At 42.1% G+C, this 23,296-nt stretch overlaps 1 protein-coding gene and 1 non-coding gene across 2 annotated transcripts in view; both read right to left on the bottom strand.

Annotated features, from left to right (window-relative positions):
* SV2C (synaptic vesicle glycoprotein 2C) overlaps positions 1-23,296 on the bottom strand; it is a 216,835-nt gene that overhangs the window by 79,542 nt on the left and 113,997 nt on the right. Inside the window, exon 4 of the mRNA XM_027039758.2 lies at positions 16,290-16,441. Coding sequence (XP_026895559.1) covers positions 16,290-16,441 — 152 coding nt within the window. The remainder of the gene's footprint in view (positions 1-16,289; positions 16,442-23,296) is intronic.
* LOC113594911 (small nucleolar RNA SNORA38) lies at positions 14,981-15,111 on the bottom strand. Its single transcript, XR_003415396.1, has one exon. It is a non-coding gene; the product is annotated as a small nucleolar RNA SNORA38 (small nucleolar RNA).

Genomic DNA, 23,296 nt, shown 5'->3' with positions numbered 1-23,296 from the left:
TCTCCTGCCAAGTCTTCCTGGAGCATAGAACAAGACAGCTTTCCTCAGTGTGACAATCAAATTTCTCATTTTCCAAAGCCTCTCCATTGTGGGTTTCCTCTGCTGAAAGCCACAAACTCCCAGGTCAGCGTAGCCCATCTTCTGCCCTCTCTTCACTCAGGCTCTCCCTGCTCTTCAAACCATGACCATGTGGACAGGCTTTTCTTTGGGAAATGCCCAAGTGGACCTGATTTGACCAGAGTGGATTGTTAATAGCAGGGAACATCTCCTTGCTGGCACAGTGCCTAATGAATGCCTGACACTGTAAATAAATGCAACAGTCTATATCCCCTGAGCAGCCTGCAAAGGCCACTGATACAATGCTTTAGAATCCAAATGTGAGTCACAGGCCAGAAGATAAAAGAAGAGACTGGGGAGGACAGAAACAACCCAGAAGCTTGAAAACCACTTTAAATTACAGTAATGTAGCAGCCGCTCGGCAATGACAAAACCTCGGGCAATGGAGAGCTACTTCCAATTCTGCTGTTCTAAGTCATGGTTCAGGCAGAGACTTCAGCTAAGTGGACCATGATGAAATCAACCAGGTCCTTCCCTTTAAGCCCCATCAGCCCCAACTATCACCAGGCTGGGAACTCTTTCTTGAAAATGTTCATTCATGAAGGAAAAAATAACTTCAGAGCACCAGCTTATTTAATAAAACTAATCAGAACTGGGAGCTATTATGTTGGATCAGATGTGTGGAGGGGTCTAACATCTGTGTCCAGGTCATTTGGTGACTCAGTTTAACAAAGCACTCATTGTGAGCCGGTCTGGATCAGGCACAGTGTTTTAGTGCCATGGAGATTATAAAGATGATGATTTGATCTCTGGCTTCAGAGCCCAGAAGTTTCATAGAATACTTAACAAACATTTATTTTTTACTGAACCTGTGAAGAAAATACTGCAAATTATGGCCATAAAATAAGGCAGAGCTGTGCCTGGGGTTAGTCCCCGGGTTCATGGTTCCTCCTACTTGGTTCTACTGGTATCAACTCTGGGTCAGAAGGGGGGAAATGCCCTTGTCCACAATCTTTCTTTCCTTTCTCTTCTCTAGTGGTCCTCTGCCCTCTGTCCACTGCAAGAAAGAGACTTTACCTCTGGCCTGGGGCATCCTCAGGCACAAACCACCCATGGCAGACAGAAGAAGGTCACAGGAGGAGCTGCCCCCACTGCTTGCTTATCTGGTGTCTTCTACCTGGCCAGCTCCTGTGCAGAACAGGTTGTCATGTAGTTTAGCTTTCATCTGGGTTATGAGATGATGTTTTGAAAATCTTCATAAACCACCAATGGGAATTCTCACATAGGATGAGGACACTTGTCACGTTGCCTCCCACTACTTCTCAGAAGGTCCTTGAGGTGCTTTGCCTTCAGCATGCCAGTGCTCAGACCCTGCCCTTCTGGGGCCACTGGTTCATGTCCAACCTAAGCTCTTGCTCTCCCTGGTCACTGGGACTCTTCCTCCCAGGCACAGCTCCATTCCCTTTGGTTTAAGGGCACAGCTGCCCCATACGTACTTGATGACCAGGAACCCCACATGCCTTTCTCCTAAATATGAGCTCCTTCCCTCACTCAGGCTCCCAGCAAAAGACCATCCCTCCAGCAGCAAAAGCTGATTACTGGTCTTCTCTCCTCCGGGCCAGTTTAGCTACTTTTATCTTAAACCTGGAACGTCCTGTGCCAAATTTAGCACCTAGGCTACAAGTATGTTCTATTCGGTCCATCCAATGTTATGAAAATTTTTTGAAAAGATTACATGATTATGATAAAGCCCGTTGGGAAAACAACTTGGCAATTTCTCATCAAGTTAAACATACACTGACCAAAAGGCCCCAGCAATTCCCCTTTGGATATTTACCCAAGAGAAATGAAAACTTCAACCACACAATGACTTTACCCAAATGTACGTAATTAATCATAATAGTCAAACTGTAAACAACCAAAACGTCCATCACCTGGTGAGTAGATCAACAAGCTGTGACCCATCCATACCATGGGATACTACTCAGTAACAATAAGGAATGAACCCCCAGAACACCCAACTACAAGGAAGACTCTCAAAGGCAATAAGCCCACCGAATTCAGACACAAATATTATGAACCCTATGAATTCCACTTATAAGAAATTTTACAAAAGACAGAGAGCATATCATTGCTTACCAGAGACCAGGGATGGTGTGAGGAAATTCACTGCAAAATACAAGGGATCTTTTTGGTGATGGAAGTTTTTTGTATCTCGATTAAGGTGGTCGTTACCTAACTGTGTACCTTTGTCAAATCTCACCACTTAAAATTGACTTATTTCATTGTATGTTATATTCATTTGCTACTGTTCTGGAAAAAGTTACCACACACTCACCAGCTTAAAAGCCACACAAACGTATTATCTTACAGTCCTGCAGGTCAGAAGTCCAAAATGGATCTCACTGCCCTAAAGGCAGTGTCCACAGGCCTGCCTTTCCTACAGAGACTCTGGATGAGAATATGTTTCCTTACCTTTTCCAGTTTCCTGAGGCCTCCCACATTCCTTAGCTCATGGCCCCCTTCCTCTATCTTTAAAGCAAATAACATCAAACCGAGTACTGCCCATGCTGCCACTTCTCTGATGCTGTCTTCCCCAATCCAGCTTCTGCTTTCAAAGGCCCTTGTGATTAGGTAGGGCCTGCCGGAAAATGCAGGGTAATCATCCTATTTGAAGGACAGCTTATTAGCAACCTTAATTCCATCTGCAACCTTGATTCACCTTTACCACGTAAACTCTTATATTCCCAGGTTCTGAGGGTTAGGGTGTGGACATCTTTGGAGGGCACTATTCAGCGTACCACACATGAAAATTATACCTCTACAAAAATAAATTTAAAAATTGGTAATTAAAAATTGGAGATACTTCATATCACTCTCCAGAATTCCGCTTTCTCCTGGTCAGTCAGATCTGGCCTCAGTAGTTACATGGCTACATCTGTTGCAGCTGAATGGCTGCCAGCCTTTACAGACAGCATGGACGCTCTCATTTGCCTCAGTTTCCTCTGTTGTCTGTTTCATCCATTCACATTACCTGCCTGGTCACTATTGGCCACCTCAGTCTTGAACTGTTAAGTCAAATGAAACCAGGACTCTGACTTTTCATGACTCAGCCTCCCTTCTTGCCTGAGTTTTCCCCAACCCTCTGCCTAACCCATGGGGCTAGTGTGTTCCCTCCAACTAACTTGTAACATTTGTATGTTAAAGAACAGTTGGAATTCAAAGTGGCCCTAGCAAGGCTGAACTGCCAAATCCGCCACAGTATTTCAGAAAGGGGCACTTTGAACCTGTAGGCTGAAGCAAAAATGATGAGAAGCCACACTTGATTTGGGGGGTCTTCATTGTTACCCCAAACCAGATGTTTCTTTATATTCCCACCTTAGCCTAGAAGCTAAAGGCCAGTCAGAGTAGATGCCCCGCAAAAATGTTGCCACATCCAAAGTATAGTGCTACACCTCATCAAATAATTTAAATGAATGCCCAATAACTATTAGTTTAACAGTAATGAGGGCAACATCCTAGGATCCACTTCGTTGTGGGATGATTTAGACTTAGACAGGAAAAAATATATTGGTTCCATGACCTTCAACCAATTTCCCAACCCTTGCCAGCCAGTCACCTCATGAAGATATGCTTCCAGTTGTTTAGAAGACTGGGTGAGGGAATGTGCAAATGGCTGAGACAGCTCATCTCTTCACTATGACTGAATCACACAACATGCTAGAGCATCTTCTTGTCAGCAGGACAGTTCATTTGATGCAGATCTATGGTAACCAGCTCACTCTGCTCTGGCCCACAGTGTTTTCTGTTGCCATACTTTGCCTCCTTTAATTTTGCCAAATTTAGAGCTTGGCCACTGCCATCTCCTGGCACACAGTTCTCAGGCTGTTTGCCAACCTCTTTGTGGGTGTCCTGCCCCAGCCTCATGACCGCTGTTTGTCTTGTACATTACACACTGTGACGGGCAGCACAGCCAAAGAGCTCACTGAAGAGTGAGCACGAGAAGGAAGAACAGTGGACAATATAATTCAATTGGTCCTCAGGTGCAGATATGTTCCAGTGTTACATAAAAGACCAGACACTTCCTAAAGAAGCAGCACCTTCAAAACCTGACAAGAAACCCTTTAAGAATCACTCAGTTGCATAATTAGATTGCCCCCATTATGCTTTCAACCCCAAACTCTGTCTTATTTAACCATCTATGCTTCTAAGTCTCCATTCTAGGCATTAATTGTGCATCTAATGGAATTATATAGGTATCCTAAGTGTGGTCCAGTTGTGCTGAATGACCACAGATGCCACACCATGGGTCTTTAACAGGGATTGTCTTGGGACCCTCTAAAAGCAACTCAGACCATATGTAAGCTCAATTTTGACAGAGACAGCTATATAAAATGTAGATACTAAGTCAGCCCATAAGAGAATAGGAACTTCCAGGTCATTCAGCACGAATGCCTCTGATGTGAAGATTAAAGTTTGGTTTACTTCTTACAAATGAAAGAATATTGCACCTATAAAAAACAGATGGGCAGCTCTACACCCTTTCATCTTAACCATCTGGGCAAGGGGAGGGAACATACCTTTTGGGGACCTTGCTATGCATACGAAGATAAGTTATGTCCAGGTTCTGTAGCTTGTACCCTAAGATATCAGGGAAGCCTTCTCCTTCTCTCCACAACACTGTAAATATCTCTTGCCCTCTATGCCAGTTCAATATTATTGATGGAAATCCAGGAAATGGTCACATGCTCAAACAAGGTTCATTTTATGTCCTTCCAGGTGAAAGTTAATTTAGAAGCACTGCAATTAGTTACCAAGACTTGCTAATGGTGTTAATTGTGAGTCTTGGATAAAGGATCTAATTAGGTTAATGATGAATTCAGCCCAGCAAGGGTATTTTTGGAATGGTTCTTTTAAAGGAAATACACATGCACATGCATTTTCTCTAGTTCAGAACATTAAAATGTTTAGGGAAATGAGATGGGGAGTTCTTATGAAACCATAAGGATATTATAAGATCTTATTTAAGAGAGAAAAGAGATCAGTGTTGCAGAGTTAAATTTCTAATAGGTATCTAACAAGAAAAACTCTAGAGGAAATTCATAACTTTCAAGGCCTTCAAAGGGTAAGTGGGTAAGGATATTTTTCTGATGATTGGAAGGTCCTCTGTTTGCTAAAACCACAGTGGATGGTGCTATGAAATGAACTGTGTCCCCAAATTCATATATTAAAGCACTAATGCCCAATGTGACCATATCTGGAGAAAAGGTTTCTAGGAAGTAACTGAGGTAATAGGGTTCATCTCCAATCAAACACAAGAAAAAAGAAATCTCTGTCTCTCTGCCACATTGATGACACAACAAGATGGCTAGGAAGAGAGCCCTCAACCAGAAACCAAACCAGCTGCCACCTTGATTTCGGACTTCCCAACCTTGAGAACTGTGAGAAAATACATTTTGGCAAGGAAAACGGGGTGGGCAAGGCAGTTGGATTCCTGGAGGAAGGAGACAAGCTATTGAAGTCGCATGCTGTGGGGGAGGGGGAGAGAGAAGACTTAATGCAGTCTTTGAAAGAAACACAAATATCAGATAAAGACTGATGAAGTTGTGGGTTATGAGACACATGATGCACAACCTCTTCTGTCTTTTATGACATTTTCGGTAAGGTAGTTTTTAGATGACTGAATTCTGAGTGCAAATGGTTTTTCTTATGGCAAAGGCTGGAGGCATAGTTCTTTCAAAGCTTGCCAAGGGGTTATGACAGCATTATCCAGATAGGTGAGGGGTAGACTGCATACGCACACTGTAGAGACCATCAGAAGACTTCCAAACAACCCTCTGCTCTTTGAGCACATTTCTTAGCTTTGTTGTGTCTGGAGGACATTTTGAAGAAGAGAGAATCAGAAGACTGGTTCTAATTTCTAATATTCCATTTTCTTTGTCACTTTGGGAGATGAGAAACTTTCTATGCAGCAGGTTCACCATTCAACAAATGGGAATAACACTGTTGCTTTTGTTCCTAAAATTATTGTAATAAATAAGATGATATATATAAACACCTTTCAAAAAAAAAGCATTACTAATTTTGTTTTTCTTTTTTCTTTTGAAGTAACTGTGGTTACAGAAACTTGCAAGATAATACAGAGAGATCCCGTGTACTCTTCACCCAATTTCCCTCAATGGTTAGAAATGCTTAGAACTCACATAACTATAGGATAATATCAAAAGCAGGAAACTGACAGTGGGATCATGTGTGTGTGTAGTTCTATGTCATTTTGTCATACGTGTGGATTTATATAACCACCTCCACAATCAAGACAAACACTATTCCATCAACTCAAAGATCCCGCAGGGGCTACCCTATGTAATCACCCCTGCTCCCCTTCTCCTCACCCCTTCTAACCATTAACTTTTTCTCCAGTTTGATATTTGTCATTTCCAGAACATTATGTACGTATACCTTTTGAGGTTAGCTAATTTTTAACTCAGCAAAATGCCCCTGAGCCCTATTCAAGCTCTTGTATCAAGTTCCTTTTGTTGCTGAATAGCAGCATTCTGTGGTAATCTAGGACATTTTGGTTGTTCTGGTCTGGAGCTATTGCCAAAAAAAAAAAACGTGTTATGAACAATTATATATAAGTTTTTGTGTGGATATAAATGTTCATTTCTCTGGGGTAAATGCCTAGGAGTGCAATTGTGGGTCATATGTTAGGTGTGTTTAAGTGTTGTTGTTGTTGTTAAGAAACTGCCCAACTATATTCCAGAGAGGCTGCACTATTTTGTGTTCCCACCAGCAATGCATGAAACATGTAGTGTCTCCACATGCTCACCAGAATCTGGTATTGCCATTCATTTGTGACATACATTTTTTATACTAGCAAATGTTTCCACTGTTTGTTCTCAAGGCACACCTTAAAGTCAACAGCTCTTGGAGTAGGTTATCCATACCTATAGTAAGTGAAACCAACTTTTCTGGTTTTATTTATTATAGATATAGGTGCTTTTATCTCTACTGGAGATCAGTACTTCATGGAAGATCTAGTCCAGTGATTAGGCTGGGATTCACATTTGCTTTGGGAAGGACCCAGAGGTTTAGTCAACTGTAATCTGAGGATGAAGATGTCTGGTCTGCTAAAATACCTCAGAGGATTCACAGTGGGTAGGGCTCCCTCTAGTTTTGTACCTAATTTTCTTGTAACCAACATGTAAAGGCCACACTAGCCCAAACTGTACCCACCCTCATATGGACGCAGATTCTCCTCTCTGGCACACGTGATTGCTAAGTGCCTTAACTGAATTAGGGCCTTAAGATACCTTGTCTATAATGTCACTTTTTGATAGTCATGACTTTCTAACAGCAGGTGGTGCCCCTGAGGATTCTATCTTGCATAGAAATCTCCATGATCTTTGAAAAACAATTAAACCGCTATCAAAGCTCCTTGGTGCAGTGGAAACTGAAGCTGTGTACTTTGAGCTAATTTCTCTTAGAAATTAGCTGGGGTTTTTGGGTCTGGGTGCTAAAATTTTGAGTTTGTTGACTGACCATGTCAGCCATATAAGGAACAATACTCTTGGCTCCTGCCATTTCCTGAGCCTGGGGCTCTAGCCTTCCTGACAATTCTGTGAGCTACTCAATAGCCTTCTAATAAATTCCTGTTCTGGTTAAGTTAGCCAGAGTTGCTTTCCATTATTTGCATCTAAAAACCAATACAGAAGGGCCATACAAAAATTTTAGATTATGAACCACATGGATATTTCTAAAGGATTTTCCAGAGAAAGAATGAAATGGTACAGCAGAGATGGCTAGTTGTCTCCCCAAATCCACTCTATCTGATCTGTGTTCTCTCTGCTGCTTGATACAGAAGACTACTATACATTTCCAAGACTCCCTTGCAGCTAGGAATGGTCACGTGCTGAAGTTCTGGCTAATGAGATTTAAGTGGATTTGTGTGGGACTTCCAGGGAGAATTTTTTTGTAAAGTAGGCTTCACAACCAGTGCAGAACACAATGAGGGGTGTGAACTCATGACTCTGAGATCAAGACCTGGGCTGAGATCAAGAGTTGGACACTTAACCAACTAAGCCACACAGGTGCCCCTGACCCAGGGAGATTTTTAATGGTAGCACAGGTATAGCCTATAGATCCTTCCTGATTTGTTCTGCCTAGAATGTGGACCTACTAGTCGGAATGTGCTAAGACTGGCAGATAAAGGGAATTTTGAGATAAGAGGAATTGGGCCTTTGATGGATGCAACTACCATCCCAGCACTGGACAGCTCCAATCCGGTCTTCTTTTAATATAAAACAAGCTTACATCTTGTTCATGCCTGTGTTAATTTGTTTTTTCTTAAAAAAATTTTTTTAATGTTTATTTATTTTTGAGAGAGAGACAAAGTGCAAGCGTGGGAGGGGTAGAGAGAGAGGGAGACACAGAATCCCTAGCAGGCTCCAGGCTCTAAGCTGTCAGCACAGAGCCCAATGCGGGGCTCGAACTCACCAACTGCGAGATCATGACCTGAGCCAAAGTTGGACACTTAACAGACTGAGCCATCCAGGTACCTCTGTTTTTTTTTTCTTTTATATCCAGTCAATCTTCATCTTTCTTCCCCCTCCAGTCAATCCTAATCTTAACTAACATAGGTGGTAAAGAATGGAATGTGGGATTCTGGGAGAACCCATAGTCCAATGGTTTCCTAGGATTCAAGAGAAAGAATGAGTTGACCTCTGGCTTCTATGTGCATATCTACTTAAAAATTACCGTAGCTATTAGACCTGATACCAGGTGTTGTTACTTAATATGCTAATACATTTTGATAACAATTGGTTTCATTTACAATCCTACTTACTTCATTTTCTACGTTTAAAAGCATCATTCTGAGAGGAACATTCTTCAGGTTTCACCTGACTGCCTGAGTCTTCAGCCAGCAGCCTCAGCAGGATGCACCCCATGGTTCTTCACGCCAACACATGAGCAGGAAAACCGTCATAGGTTTAAAGCCCATTTCTATAAGACTCTGTGCGTAAGATCAATGTGCCTGGCATAATGTCTGGGACATAGAAGGCTCTCAACAAGTGACTGCTGTCCCTTCCCTTTCTAAGGAGCTTGAATGGAAGCATGAAGACCTGAGCACCATGGTAACTGGCTTAATGCACAACAGAAGAGGTGGCTCCTGTGAGTTCACCACGCATACCTCAAAGGGCAGAGTGAGACTGTGCAGAATTCTCCATTACTCAAGGATGGAGACATATCTTTTCAACCTGCAGCAGGGGCTGGGGTGGGTGGCAGGTGGGGGAGCTAGCCCTACCTGACAAACATGTTTCTCCAGGTGATGCACTGAGCATGAGGAGAGAGACAGGAGGGCTGAGGATGGGAGAGCCTGTGGCTATGTCTAAGAAGGCTTCTGAAACCCATAAGCAATGAAACATACTAAGAACATAGTCATATGCTTAAACTATGAGACTGCCTCATGTCCATTTCTTAAGCTCTTAAATAAAGACTTTATTATTATGGGGGTTGATGTATGCCTCTAATGCATAGGGAAAACTGAGCCACAGAGTGAAGGAAATCCAAGCTCAAAGGTCATTTTGTTGAAATCAAAGATCAGATGGATTCTAAATTGGACAAATTAAGAAATGCTACTGGTATCCATTGATGTACCAAGTTGATTCCTCCTACATGTCCTACTCACACATTTGAGCATAAAATCTTTAGCCCTATGACATTCAATGAAGTTTGGCAAAGGTAGGCAGCAGGGCTTGGGGCCACTCGGCACCTACCTGTTCTGGCTGGGCTGGAAAGTGGGACCCAGCTGTCACTGTAGCCCTCCCCTGCCACCCTGGAGTGGGTGCAGAATACTTGGCATGCCTCTCAAGCTCTGTTCCTGTACACTTCCCCTTCTTATCCACCTCTACAGCCTTCAAATCATAAGCACAGAGTGAGAAACTATGGTTAGCAAAGGGGAGCAAGCTCCTTTTACTATTCTAGTTCCTTCTTCATACCCTTCCCTCAACGTTAGCCCCACCTGTGGAAAAGAAGAAAAAAAGCCCCATTTCCATTTAATGAACATGTGCATCAGGCACTGTGTGGTAATCACTTTTTGTACATAGTCCTTGAATAGAGCAACACTATGGGGTATTATGCCTGCTTTAGAGATAAAGAAACTGAGGACCAGACAGCCCAACTAACTGTCCTAAAAGTGACAAAACTAGAGAATGGCACAGCCTGCTTGGAACCAGGGCATGTCTTATATCTAACCCCATGCCGGTAACCACTCTGCTGACTGCCGGTGAGCGGAGTGTAGGACACTTTGCCACCGAGGTGGAGCTGGGGTCCACTGCAGTTCCTGTAACCCACAGGGCTGGCTGGCATTTATGCCAGAAAATTAGGACAGTCAGGCTCTTGTTCTTCCTACCTGGCGAGAGTGGCCTCAAGGCTTTAAGGTGGATCTTTGTATAGTATATGTTCTTCAAATATTAAATCATCCAAAAAGTGAATGAATGGAAGATTTGGATTCATTGGATTCCAGGTAATGTAGGTTTTCCAGTATTATTTTTTCCTTGATTCTATCTTAATTTTTTTCCTATTTTTTCTTTCCTCTGACTCCTCTGATCTCCTCACCCTCTAGGTGAGGTTTATTTGTTTCACATACTTTATTACCTCACTCTCCCTCTTTTCTTGTAGCTCTGAGTTCTTGCCAGAATGTGTTGACAGAGTCTGGGTATCCAATGTAGATGAACCTGACAGCAATAAGAGCTACCTTTTTTTCAATGTTCATTTATTTATTTTGAGAGAGAGAGAGAGAGAGAGCGAGCGAGCAAGGTGGGGGAGGAGCAGAGGGGGAGAGGGAGAGGGAGAGGGAGAGGGAGAGGGAGAGAGAGAGAGAGAGAGAGAGAGAGAGAGAGAGAGAATCCCAAGCAAACTCCACACTGTCAGCACAGAGCCCAATGTGGGTCTCGAACTCATGAACCGTGAGATCATGACTTGAGCCAAAACCAAGAGTCAGACTTTTAACCGACTGAGCCACCCAGGTGCCCCAGAGCTACCACTTTTTGAGCACTAATCATGCTCTAACATGGGGTTCTAACATGATCATCAACCTTGACCCCTACCATGATGCTGACCAGAAAATGGGGCGGGAAGAGACTCAACAGCTTGACAAAGCTCACACCCAGAAGCAGTACAGCTGAGAGGCTCCAGATCAGCACTCACTCTCCACCTTTCCCTTGGCCACAGTGCCTTTCTGCTTGTGAACAAAACATACATACCCTTGCCTGTTTCCTTCTTCAGGCAGACAGCCATTCAACTATACTGTGCCCCCTTCACCCAGTTTCATCGTTAAGGAGAAGAAATGGATTCGCTTCACATATCTCTTAACTAAAGGAAGTAGGGACACCTCGGTAGTCAGAACGTCAGGAATATGTGTTTTTAAGCCCAGACATCTCACTGTGGCTGGGGGGGTGGGGAGAAGGAGTGGGCCTCAGCATTACGGAGCCCCCAGCTTGGCTCTGAGGGGTGTGCAGGGAAGGTGGTGAGATGGAGGCTATGGGGCTGTTCCAGTGCTGAGTGCAGCCCACGTGCTCCAGGCTTTAAGAGCTGAGGCATTTTGTGCTGAACAGAGAGCCTTCCCACTTAGCTAATTGAATGTCCTTGCTGCATGCTGTCAGGCGGCTCAGCAGGGGACAAACCTCATCTGATGTGCACGCAAATTTAAAAGAGAAAAAGATGACAGAGGGTTTAATGGAGCAGACAGCACTGCAATCCCACGGCAACTCCAAAGCCCGGGCCTCAATGCGAGCTCTCAGCCTGAGAGGGAAAGTGCTGTGATTCAGCAACCTGCCTGATTTTCCCCAAAGGCACTTGAGGCTTCCATTAAATGCTTAGGTGTCCTGATTACTGAGAGGGGGGAGGCTGAAGGAAAAATCTCATACTTGTGCTATTTTTTCTCTCACGGAGAGCCCCGAAGCTACTGAGTGGAAGGAGCTGGTCACAGGGGAGGTGGCCGGCAGGAAAGGTGATGCCATCCAAGCACTCTGCCTTCTCAGGGCCTTGTCAGAGTGGGCAAGGTAATTTTATGTTGGGAAACTTCAGATGGTGATGACTGTCTGCAGGGAAATCTTCAACCTGCCAGCAGTGACGTGAAGTTCAAGCACCATCATTATCCGATGCCAGTACAGAAACTAGGTGGATCCCTCTGTCCATCACCAAACCCTGGCCACAGCCCACATGGTAATCATCAGCCCTAGCAGCATTCCAACCCCCCTTCCTGGTGTTGTCTAACTTCATAAGAATCCTTCCAGATTTCCTTTCCCATCCAGTCAAGTCCTGCTTTGCATAAGAAGCTTGTCTGGAGTCAGAGTTCAAGTCTCCTGGCATCAGGTGCAGGGCTTTGTGCAGCGACCCCTCTGCCAAAAAAAAAAGCAGAAAGGCAACACCACAGACACCTTCTTATCTCCATCGTTTATTATTTGAATTACTTGCAGTGTGGACGCCAGGTTTTGATTCCTTCCCTCTAGCGCAAATCCTATTAGTGGTGTGAGAAGGGCCAGAATCTGGCTCTGAGTCATGTTATTTTGCTCCCAAATTCCTCCCCTGCTGGGTGAAAACTCCTTACAGCACACAGGTGGTGGTGCTCAGAGGTCTCCTAAAAGAAGGATGATGGAGAGGCAGGACCCACATGCTCTCATATCCCTATGGGCTGCGACATCATTTTATGCAATGCAGAATTTCACAGAGAAAAGAGAAACCTTTTTATTTTTTCAGAATCTGCAAGGGAAATAGATGCCTTAACACCCCTTGTCTATTTGAAGTAAAATAAAAAGATGTGGCATTGAGAAGAAGACATATCAAGATGTCAAAGTTGCTTTTTAAGTGATTCTAAGCCTCATGGATAGGAAAGGCCTTCAGCTTGGATGAAACCAACAACACAGAAACCTAAACACCTGCTGAATAAGTCAACCATGCCGGTCAGGCTCACGCTTCTCTTTGCTCCCATGTGCAGCCCTCCCTATACATACATGATGAAGTCCCAGGGGCTTCCGAGATCATCCACAGGGAGAGGCAGGGAGCTGCAGAATCTCAAACGTGACTGAAGAGAACCACCTGGGGGCTTTGAAAACCACCCACGCTGAGTCCCCAGCCCAGACAACTGAATTCAAATGATCTGGCGTAGGACCCAAGCATGGGTATTTTCAGGGGGTTAGGGAAGAGGTAAATTTTAGTTAAGCGTTTTTATAAAAAAAAAACTGTAACATCCATATAGTGATGTACACAAATCTTAAGTACCCAGCCTAATGCATTTTTATAAATGAATACCCCTGAAACACCATCCCCCACATCAAGATACAAAACATCATCATCCCCTAGGAGCACAGAATTTTTAAAACTAAGTTCTTTTATTTTGAAATAATGAAAACTCTTCAAATTGCCGGCATGCAACAATGAACTCAGCAAGCATATTTAAAAATCTCCCCTGTTGATTCTAATATACAGACAGCTTGATTGCAATAATTGTTTTTGCCACATTTCTGGCCATGGAAAGCCTTCAATAAAGCATGGGCATAAGGTTTTAATATTCTGTTTCTGATTTCTTAACCAGGTCATTATTTCTCAAGGTTCCTTTAACATATAAATTAATTTCAGCCTCAGATACATTTGATTTTGTTGTATTGTGATTGGTTTTTTTTTTTTGTAATTTTTTTATCAATTGTTTATGATTCACCACTTCAGCTCTTTCCAGTTATGTATGCACTAGGTAGCCTTTTTTGCTATAAAAAAGAATACCTTATGTGTGCTTGAGAAAAATAAAGGTGGGATTATGCCCATTTTCTGTAGGGTAGCCACTAACTGATGGTTGGCAAGGCTGGAGGCAAAATCTGGAGCCCTCCATGGCTTAAGGGTTGGGATGCGTGAAAGGCAAGAGTCTGAGGAACTAAATACCTAGTGAAGAAAAACAAACAAAAGCAATCATGCCCAGGTCTGGTGGAAATATGGGAAATACAGAAGCCCTACTGACTTGCAAGTTTAGAAAGGCCAGCAGGAGAAATTCTGCCATACGATGGGGAAGGGGACCAGGAAGGAGACACCAAAAACCCAGGAGTCAAGGAGCTGTGCTGCCATCAGAGGCTGAGATGCAAGGCGGCCTTGGAAGGAATCCATCTGCAGAGTGAAATCACCAGCAGTAATTCTCTGCGTGAGCAACTGGAGAGGCCAAGCAGTAGGGTTGCAACCAAGTCCACCCGAATGAGGCACTTTTTAAAAATTGGTACAAAGGTTGCATATGCCTAGAGAGGCTGAAGGAGCAAGGCTGGGTAAAGCTGGACCCTGCACAGGCTCTGTATCTCCTTTTTATCTCCTTACACATAGTTCCTAACAATTCTTTATGTGGCAGTGAAGCGGCTTTTCCTTTCCAAACAGCCAGCTGAGTGGGGCGGGAGCTAGATGTCTTCCTACAGGGGCAAGTTCTGGGGGTGGCTGAGGTCTTCAGGGCCCACACAAAGGAGGAGAATCACCTAGAATTCCTTGGATGGTGGCAGAAAACAAGCCTTCGGGTGGACCTGGGTAACCACCTGTATGAGGGTATTTCTGGCCCAGAAGCAACCAGAGTGTAAGAAAGGAAAACTCATCACTTGAGCTTGGCAGGCCACACCCAACTTAAGTGTGTGGCACAGAAAAGTTCTCTTTGGCCAAGTAACCAATTCCTTACATCTTTTTTTCCTTTTATTTTTTTTTCTTTTTCTTTTCTTTTCTTTTTTTTTCTTTTTTCTTTTTCTGTTTTCTTCTTCTTCTTCTTCTTCTTCTTCTTCTTCTTCTTCTTCTTCTTCTTCCTCCTCCTCCTCCTCCTCCTCCTCCTCCTCCTCCTCCTCCTCCTCCTCCCCCCCCTCCTCCTCCTCCTCCTCCTCCTCCTCCTCCTCCTTTTTTTTTCCTTCTCTGTTGGATGGTTGATGTTGAGCCTGCAGGGAGCAAGCTGGCCCCAGACTTCTCCAAGACCACATTTCTTTTCCTCCAGTTCTTACGTGTCCAAAGACAGGGAACTACAGACATGCTTTTGTAGGAAGGTTTTATGTTTTTGCTGTCATTATTATATACAATTTTGATTTGCATGTAAGTTTTTAGGTTTATTAAAATAAAGAGTGTGACAAACCTGAATTCTGTAATGCAGTATATTAAAATAAATTACAATGCATTTTAATACTAAAATCTACATCTTGTCTTTGATTTTAGCAATGAATCAAATTCACAGAAGGTTGTTCCCTAACAGAACTATGCTTTATAATGAAAAATTGCTCTGTTCTAAAACAAAAGCAGAAAAAAAGAAAATGATCAAAAAGTGAATTTCTGAAATTTAATTTTTAGCTGATGATCGATTCAATTTTAGGTTGAACAAAAGAGTGAGTTTTTGAAGTCACATGCCATTTATTTTATACAGTATTCATATTTTGCAAACTTCAACCTGTTTGCTCTCTCTTACACACACACACACACACACACACACACACACACACACACACACACACACACATAACCAGAACACCTCCCTTCCTCTTTTCCTTATATATGGAATTTGATTCCTGGATTCTGTGAACCTCTCCCTGCATTTCACTGTTTGTAGATGAAACAACTGGAAGTTTCTGGCTTTCAAGCAGGACAACACTGCTCAGAAACATGAGGCCTTCAGGTATTCAGAAGTGGTAGGAAGAAGTGCTTAGGGAGAAACTGAGGAGGGGATCCTGGCAGCAAAGACAGGAGAATCACATCTTAAATTCTCAGAGGGTCCATGAGAAGACAGGATTCTTCCTGTTCTCATCTGAGTTATGAGCTGCCAGAAGAGGCAGGGATAACATGGGGCTAAGCTTTGGACTGGACCCAGAGGGGACGAATGAAGGTAGTTGTATGTGCCTGATGTATATCACAGTCCCCAAAACAATTGAAGTCATGTTGCCTTATATGCTGATTGAGATCTGTGTCTCCTTACACGTCCATTGGGGTGGGGGCACCAGAGTTGATAGCACATAGAAAGCAAATGAAAGTGATTACTTTAAAAGCAGCAAAATGCATAGTCCTCCCCTATACAGGACTCTGTACGGGGGGAAAAAAATCCTAGGTATCACAAAAGGGAAAGACTTGATTATGACAGTGTTGTCCTCAAACCAGCATCTACAAGAGAGGGAAGGGATGGAATGGAGTCTGAAGTAAAATAAGGTGCCTGCCCAGCCCACGTAAGGCCAGCCTCTTACCGTAATGCGGGATGATAGCCCAAGCCATGGCAGAGGCGTAGATCCCACCAATCATCCAGAACATGCAGAGCCAGCTCAGATGCTCACCCCGCTTCTCTCGGGCCAGCACTTCAGCAAAGTAGGAGAACACAGTGGGAATGGCTCCTCCAATCCTGCCAACAGGTACAGAAAATACAAGAAATCAGAGCCAGTACAGCCACGTGAGATGCAAAGTGCAGAACCAAAGCAAGCTCTGACAGCACATGCTCTCTCTCTATCCCAGCATATCAAGCAATGTATATTTTCTATCATTTCGTCATTTTAACACTATAATCTCTGTTTAATATAGGTTTATTATTCCTCCAGAACCTGCAATTAAGTAATGTCACCAAAAGGTGGCAGTGGTGCCCTAGTCATGTGGTTTCTAGAGCTTCCCTTGTTTAAGATTATGACAGGTTTTCTGCTCAGGGTTGAACGTTCTACATATTTGCCAGAATTACAGCATTTGGTACAATCTAGTGAGTATTTTAATTAACACATTTAAGAAAAGAGATACTATGATAAGTTCTACCCATGACGTGGTGACTTTGGAAAGAGCTTCAAACACTTCTGGGAGGCTGTCTGTAACTGTACATGCTCACTGCTACACTGTGGCAGCTGGTACTGCAGCCCAATCAGGCTGCTGTGTTGATGGCCACAGGCTCAATGGGGTTGCTTCCTAGACTGTTCTGGTCTCAGTAGGTTTCAGATTTCAGTAGAACCCAGTAGATGGATTTCACCACCGCATGAGTACACGTGTAGGTGCACTGGTAGAATCAAATAAGGTGCTGCTGGTTTCAATACTAATAGAAGGGAGTACAATGCTTCCTTCCAGTGGGGCAATTATAAGAGATGCTGACTGAGCTCTAGAGAGATGACATGAGCAGTGACTTCCATTCAGGCTAAGTGTTCTCTAGTGAGTGTATATGGAATAAATATTTTGTTCATTCTAGGAAGATAGGCCATAAATCTCATCAGAGTTTCAAATAGGTCTTGACCGCCTAAGTTTTAAAACCACTGCCTCAGAAAGTAGGGTTATGGGAAAACATTACTATCATTCTAAACAGTAATATTAACTCTTTTATTTTATTTTATTTATTTTATTTTAGAAAGAGAGAGCATGTAAGCAGGGGAGAGATGCAGAGAGAGAGAGAGAGAGAGAGAGAGAGAGAGAGAGAGAGAATCCCATGCAGGCACAATGCTCGGCATGGACCCTAATGCAGGGCTCGATCCCACCACCCGAAGATCATGACCTGAGGTGAAATCAAGAGTCAGACACTCAACCGACTGAGCCACCCAGGCGGCACCCCTATGAATTCTTAAAATCAATATTTTTTAAATGATGTACAATAATAGATATAAACAAATTGTAGAGAAAACACTTAGCAATATAGTTTTAAAAATATGTGCTGATTCCTTTATGTTCAGATTTCTGTAAGGTAAATTGCTATTGACATTTCACATCAAGGAAGAGAACATGCATTTATCCATTTAGCAGTAACTGATTTCCTCAGAGCCTTTGATATGATAAAGAAGTATTGGCAATGACTTTAGCAAATGAAATTTAGAGAAAGGCCTTATCTGTAGCAAACTGGATGTACCAAACAAATCGCAAGATTCATAGTGTCATTCTGCATCAAACAGTAGGTCAAAATATGGCACTGCTTCATGCATTTGTCCCTGCTTAAAGTGACGTGGAAGTTATCTACTGTTAGATATGGGCAGACCACTCAGGTCAGTGCTTTTCAGCCTGTGGGCTACAGAATTAACTCAGTAGCTATAAGCTACTAACATTTAAAAATTACAATAGAGATGAAAATAGTTAAGGGCAACTCAAGTAATAAGAATAGGTATCATTTCATGAAACTTTTCCTTCATTATGAACATGTTTATAATGTAGAATGTATATACATTTATGCGTATATATATGTGTGTGTGTGTCTACATATACATTGATATATATAAAATAAATATATATGTATATAAGTGTATAAGGGGCTGCAATGTGTTTCTTAGTGGGAACTCTTATTCAAATGGTTTAAACATCACTAGCTTAAACAGAACTATCCTGTGATCCAGCAATTGTACTATTATGTATTTACCCAAAGGATACAAATATACAGATTCAAAGGGGTATTTGAATCTGCACCCCAGTGTTTACAGCAGCATTGTCAACAATAGCCAAACTATAGACAGAGCCCGAATGTCCTTCGACTGATGGATGGATAAAGACAAGGGTGGTATGTATTTACAAAGGAATATTACTCAGACATCCAAAAGAATGAAATCTTGCCATTGCTATGATATGGATGGAGCTAGAATGTATTATGCTAAGTGAAATAAGTCCATCAGAGAAAGAAAAATACCATGATTTCACTCACATGCAGAATTTAAGAAACAAAACAGATAAGCACATGGGAAGGAGGGGGAAGAGAAGACAGGGAAATAAACCACATGAGACTCTTAATGATAGAGAACAAACTGAGGGTTGATGGAGGGAAATGGGTGGGGGATGGGCTAGATGGGTGATGGGAACTAAGGAGGCATTTATTGTGATGAGCACTGGGTGTTATATGTAAGTGATGGATCACTGAATTCTACTCTTAAAACCAATATTGCACTGTATGTTAACTAACCAAAATTTAAATAAAAAAAATGAAAAATAAATTCGATGCTGGAAGCAGGGAAGTTGTTGAATGGTGGACTTCCACTTTCTATTTTAAACACTTCATTACCTGAAATACTTTTTTTTAAAAAAAGAGCATGCACTGCTTTTATAATTAACATTCTCATTTAAAAAAATCAAAAGGATGAAAAACAAATTAATGAATAAATAAAAGAATGTTTCTATGCAAAAAAAGAAATGTATTCTGAAGTATCCAGAAGTTGCTAGATTTCCCCCCTACTTCCTTGCCTTCCACAGGCTGTTGCTCCTGCCTGGACTATATTACTTTTTGGGGACTACTTATTTGAAGATTCAATTTAACAATCACTTTCTCAGGGAGGCTTCCCTGAATTTTAAAAATTCAACAAAGTTTCTGAACAGATTTAAAGTGGTTTCATTATAACACACAGTTTCGGTAGGAAATAAAATGGCCGTGTCATCAATCACTTAACACTACTCCTTTTAAATTTGATGTGAAGGATCCGTTTCTCTGCACCATAAAGTCCCAGGCCCCTAATCTATGCCTTCACTTTGCAATGCCTAAAGAGTCTCGGTTTTTATTGACTTTTCACATCCTAATTAATGTTTCATCAGGATTCTGGACATTCCATATGGAAGAGCTGAAACTCACATTTCATGAAGGAACAACTGAATGTTAAGATATGCCAGGCCACTCTGAACCAAGATAAATGTACTCCAGGGTGACTAAAATGGCAAGCGGAAAACAGTAAACTTGCCTGTTAGTTTTAAACAAATTACTGTTGCATAAGAGAATACCAACTTTTAGGGGCACATGAGCAATCCAGGTGCTTTTGATTCAATGCCTCTTTTTAAGGTGGTTATTTTTGCATGGATGTCTCTCAATATCTGTATGCAAAGCAGACTGCAAGGAACTCTAATATCAATAGATAGATGAGTCTGAAGAATGAGCGAGGCAGTCTATTCAATTCCTTTGCAAAGTTCTTCAGATTTAGAGACCTACAAAACAATCCAAGCATTCACACTTCCTACTGTGGGCTGATCATCCATTTTAGGGAAAATATCACTCCTCCTGTTACTATCATGTCCTTTAAGCAGAAAAAAAAAATCCATTAGAGCATGTGGTAATGTTAACTATTACTCGTATTTCATACTCCATCAGAGGTCTTAAACATTATTCACATCAGAGTGAAGATTCCCTGAAGGTGAGGACTATACTCCATTCATCTTTGAATCCCCATTACCTGGCCCACTGGACATGCACTAAGTGTTCCTCAGAAGAGCTATATTTCATGAAGCCTCTCTGCTGATGGAGGTGCCACTCCAAACCTTCTGGAGAAACTTGTTCTGATGACCTAAACATCTCCCATGAATTAAAAGATACATCTTATGTTTTGGGTCAGTACAACCATAAGAGAAGTCATGGGTGCTGGGATGGAAGTTCTGATAGCAATAAAGTCCCCACAGAGCTCCTGAAATTACTGCATATCTGAGTTTCCATGGTCACCTCTTGACCAGGTCCCCTGGTGAAAAGAGTCACTTGGAACCTCTGGGCATAAGACACTGTACGATCCTCTTGGGCACTCTGGGAGCTTCTAAAATACCTTGGTACCTTTCAGGAAAGTGCTGCAGAATGCTAGAATTACCAACAACAATACAAGTTTAGGTAAGAGAGAAAGCACAAGTGTTCATGTCTTACAATATGATTTTGTTCCTGGAAGTGTTGAGGATAAGAAAAAGCTGTCTCCCTCCTTTTTTATAAGTAAAAAAAAAAAATAAAGAAAAGAAAGAAAATTTTTCATTATTACTCTGTATCAATAGTTCAATATTTTGTGTGAGGGGCTAATGTATTTCTTTAATTGTTTTATTGTAGGGGCGGCTGGGTGGCGCAGTCGGTTAAGCGTCCGACTTCAGCCAGGTCACGATCTCGCGGTCCGAGAGTTCGAGCCCCGCGTCAGGCTCTGGGCTGATGGCTCAGAGCCTGGAGCCTGTTTCCGATTCTGTGTCTCCCTCTCTCTCTGCCCCTCCCCCGTTCATGCTCTGTCTCTTTCTGTCCTCCAAAAAATAAACGTTGAAAAAAAATAATTGTTTTATTGTATCAAGATACAATTTCTGAGAATATATGAGAAGATAACAAATATTTAAATGGAAGTTCTCAAATTCCCATGTATCAGCTGCTGTTAAATACAGTTGATTGTGTTCACCAGTCTCTCAACAGACATTCGGCAATGTCTGGATACATTTCTAGTTGTTCACAACTCAGGAGGTGCTATTGGCATATAGTAAGTATAGGCCAGGGATGCTGCTAAGAATCCTAAAATACACAAGCCAGTTATTCACAACAAAGAATTATCCATTCCAAAATATTAATAGTGTTGAGGTTGAGAAACTCTTGTAATGGGGATTTAATGAAATGATAACTTGTTTTATACTAAAAATCCATAAGATAAGGCATGAAATGGTTATCTTTTACATTATCTGATGTGCAATACATTTCTAAATCCAGTTAGCATGGAGACCTTTTTTTTTTTTTGAGAGAGAGACAGAGACAGACAGCACGTGCACACTTGAGCACGTAAGCATGAGCAGGGGAGGGGCAGAGAGAATCCCAAGCATGCTCCATGCTTGTCAGTGCAGAACCTGATCCACGGCTCAATCCCACGAACTGTGAGATGATGACCTGAGCTGAAATTAAGAGTCAGACGTTCAACCAACTGAGTCACCCAGATGCCCCCTTTTTATTGTTCATTATATAATGGTCAATTAACTACCGTTGAAGTTTTCTCAAAATTCATATTTGATGGCATATTTACATAAATGAAGCAATCAGATCAAGATGGTTTATAAAGACTTTTTCTCAGGATCAGATATTGAATCTATTTTATTAGCTGTCAAAAAGGGTCAAATCTTAATTATATTTGGTAATAGGAGGCTTAGAGGGAATAATAATTGAAATCCACACTCTATATAGGTGGAATATTAGCCAGATTAAAACAAAATTGAATTGACACAGCTGAAAGAGTTGATATTTGGAATTTCAGAGTTGGAGTTGTTCTTTTTTTTTTAATTTTTTTTAATGTTTATTTATTTTTGAGACAGAGAGAGACAGAGCATGAACAGGAGAGGGTCAGAGAGAGAGGGAGACAGAGATTCCGAAACAGGCTCCAGGCTCCGAGCTGTCAGCACAGAGCCCGACGTGGGGCTCGAACTCACGGACCATGAGATCATGACCTGAGCCGAAGTCGGATGCTTAACCAACTGAGCCACCCAGGCACCCCAGAGTTGGAGTTATTCTTAAGAAATAGTAATTAATGTTGGGTTTTTATAACTTTAATTATAGAAATATAAAGAAACTGGAGCACCTCGGTGGCTCAGTCAGCTAGGCATCCAACTTTGGCTCGGGTCATGATCTCATGGTTCTTGGGTTCTAGCCCTGCGTGGGGCTCTGTGTTGACAGCTTGGAGCCTGGAACCTGCTTTGGATTCTGTGTCTCCCTCTCTCTCTGCCCTTCCCCCATTTGCGCTCTGTCTCTGTCTCTCTCTATCTCAAAAATAAACACTCAAAAATTAAAAAAAAAAAAAAGAAGTATAAAGAAGCTAAACAAAACTGTGTTAAAACACATTCTAGAATAAGTTGGGACCACTCTCCAACTGCATTCTACACGCATGTGTGCCCACATCTGTGAGCGTACACACACACACATACACACACACACATATACACGCACCCCACCTCAAAAGGTCCACATATGACTCAATACCAGGCATCTTGTGAATATCATGAAACATATTTATTTTCCTCAATAATCTAAGGCAAATTCATGAGCGGGATATTGTATACGGCAAAGGGTGTGTCAGCTTTACAGACAAAATATCTCCTCTGTCGGGAATATGAGACACATAAGTTAAGTCAGTTTAGCACAGCAGGATGAAAGACAATGCCAAATATGAATGTCTGCACAAACTTCACTGAGAAACTGAGAAGCCTGATGATCTTAAGGCTGCAAATTTCACAGCCTTACCTCATACTAGTCCAGTTCAGACGGCAGCTATGGTAGATTATGTTGGTCCCTGTACCTCATCATACTGGCTTAGGCTGGCTACGGAGGCAAAGATAGGGAAGAGTTCAGGGTTTTGCAATAAAAGAGGGAGGCTATGGATAAAAAGAGTAATTGTACTTAAAATGGCTTGAAATATGACAGTTTAGAGGAAAAATTATGGAATGTCTGATGAGTTCTTGCCCTGAGGAGGGATTCTATTGAGTAATTCTGTTCGGCTCTAATTCCCCAGTAAGCATGTAACAAAGAAAAATTTCATTCTAACTTATTTCACCATGTGATTGCCAA

This window comes from Acinonyx jubatus, chromosome A1 (genome assembly GCF_027475565.1).
Source record: "Acinonyx jubatus isolate Ajub_Pintada_27869175 chromosome A1, VMU_Ajub_asm_v1.0, whole genome shotgun sequence".
Classification (NCBI taxonomy): domain Eukaryota; kingdom Metazoa; phylum Chordata; class Mammalia; order Carnivora; family Felidae; genus Acinonyx; species Acinonyx jubatus.
The sequence above is the reverse complement of the archived record's forward strand: the minus strand, read 5'-3'. Positions and strand labels throughout refer to the sequence as shown.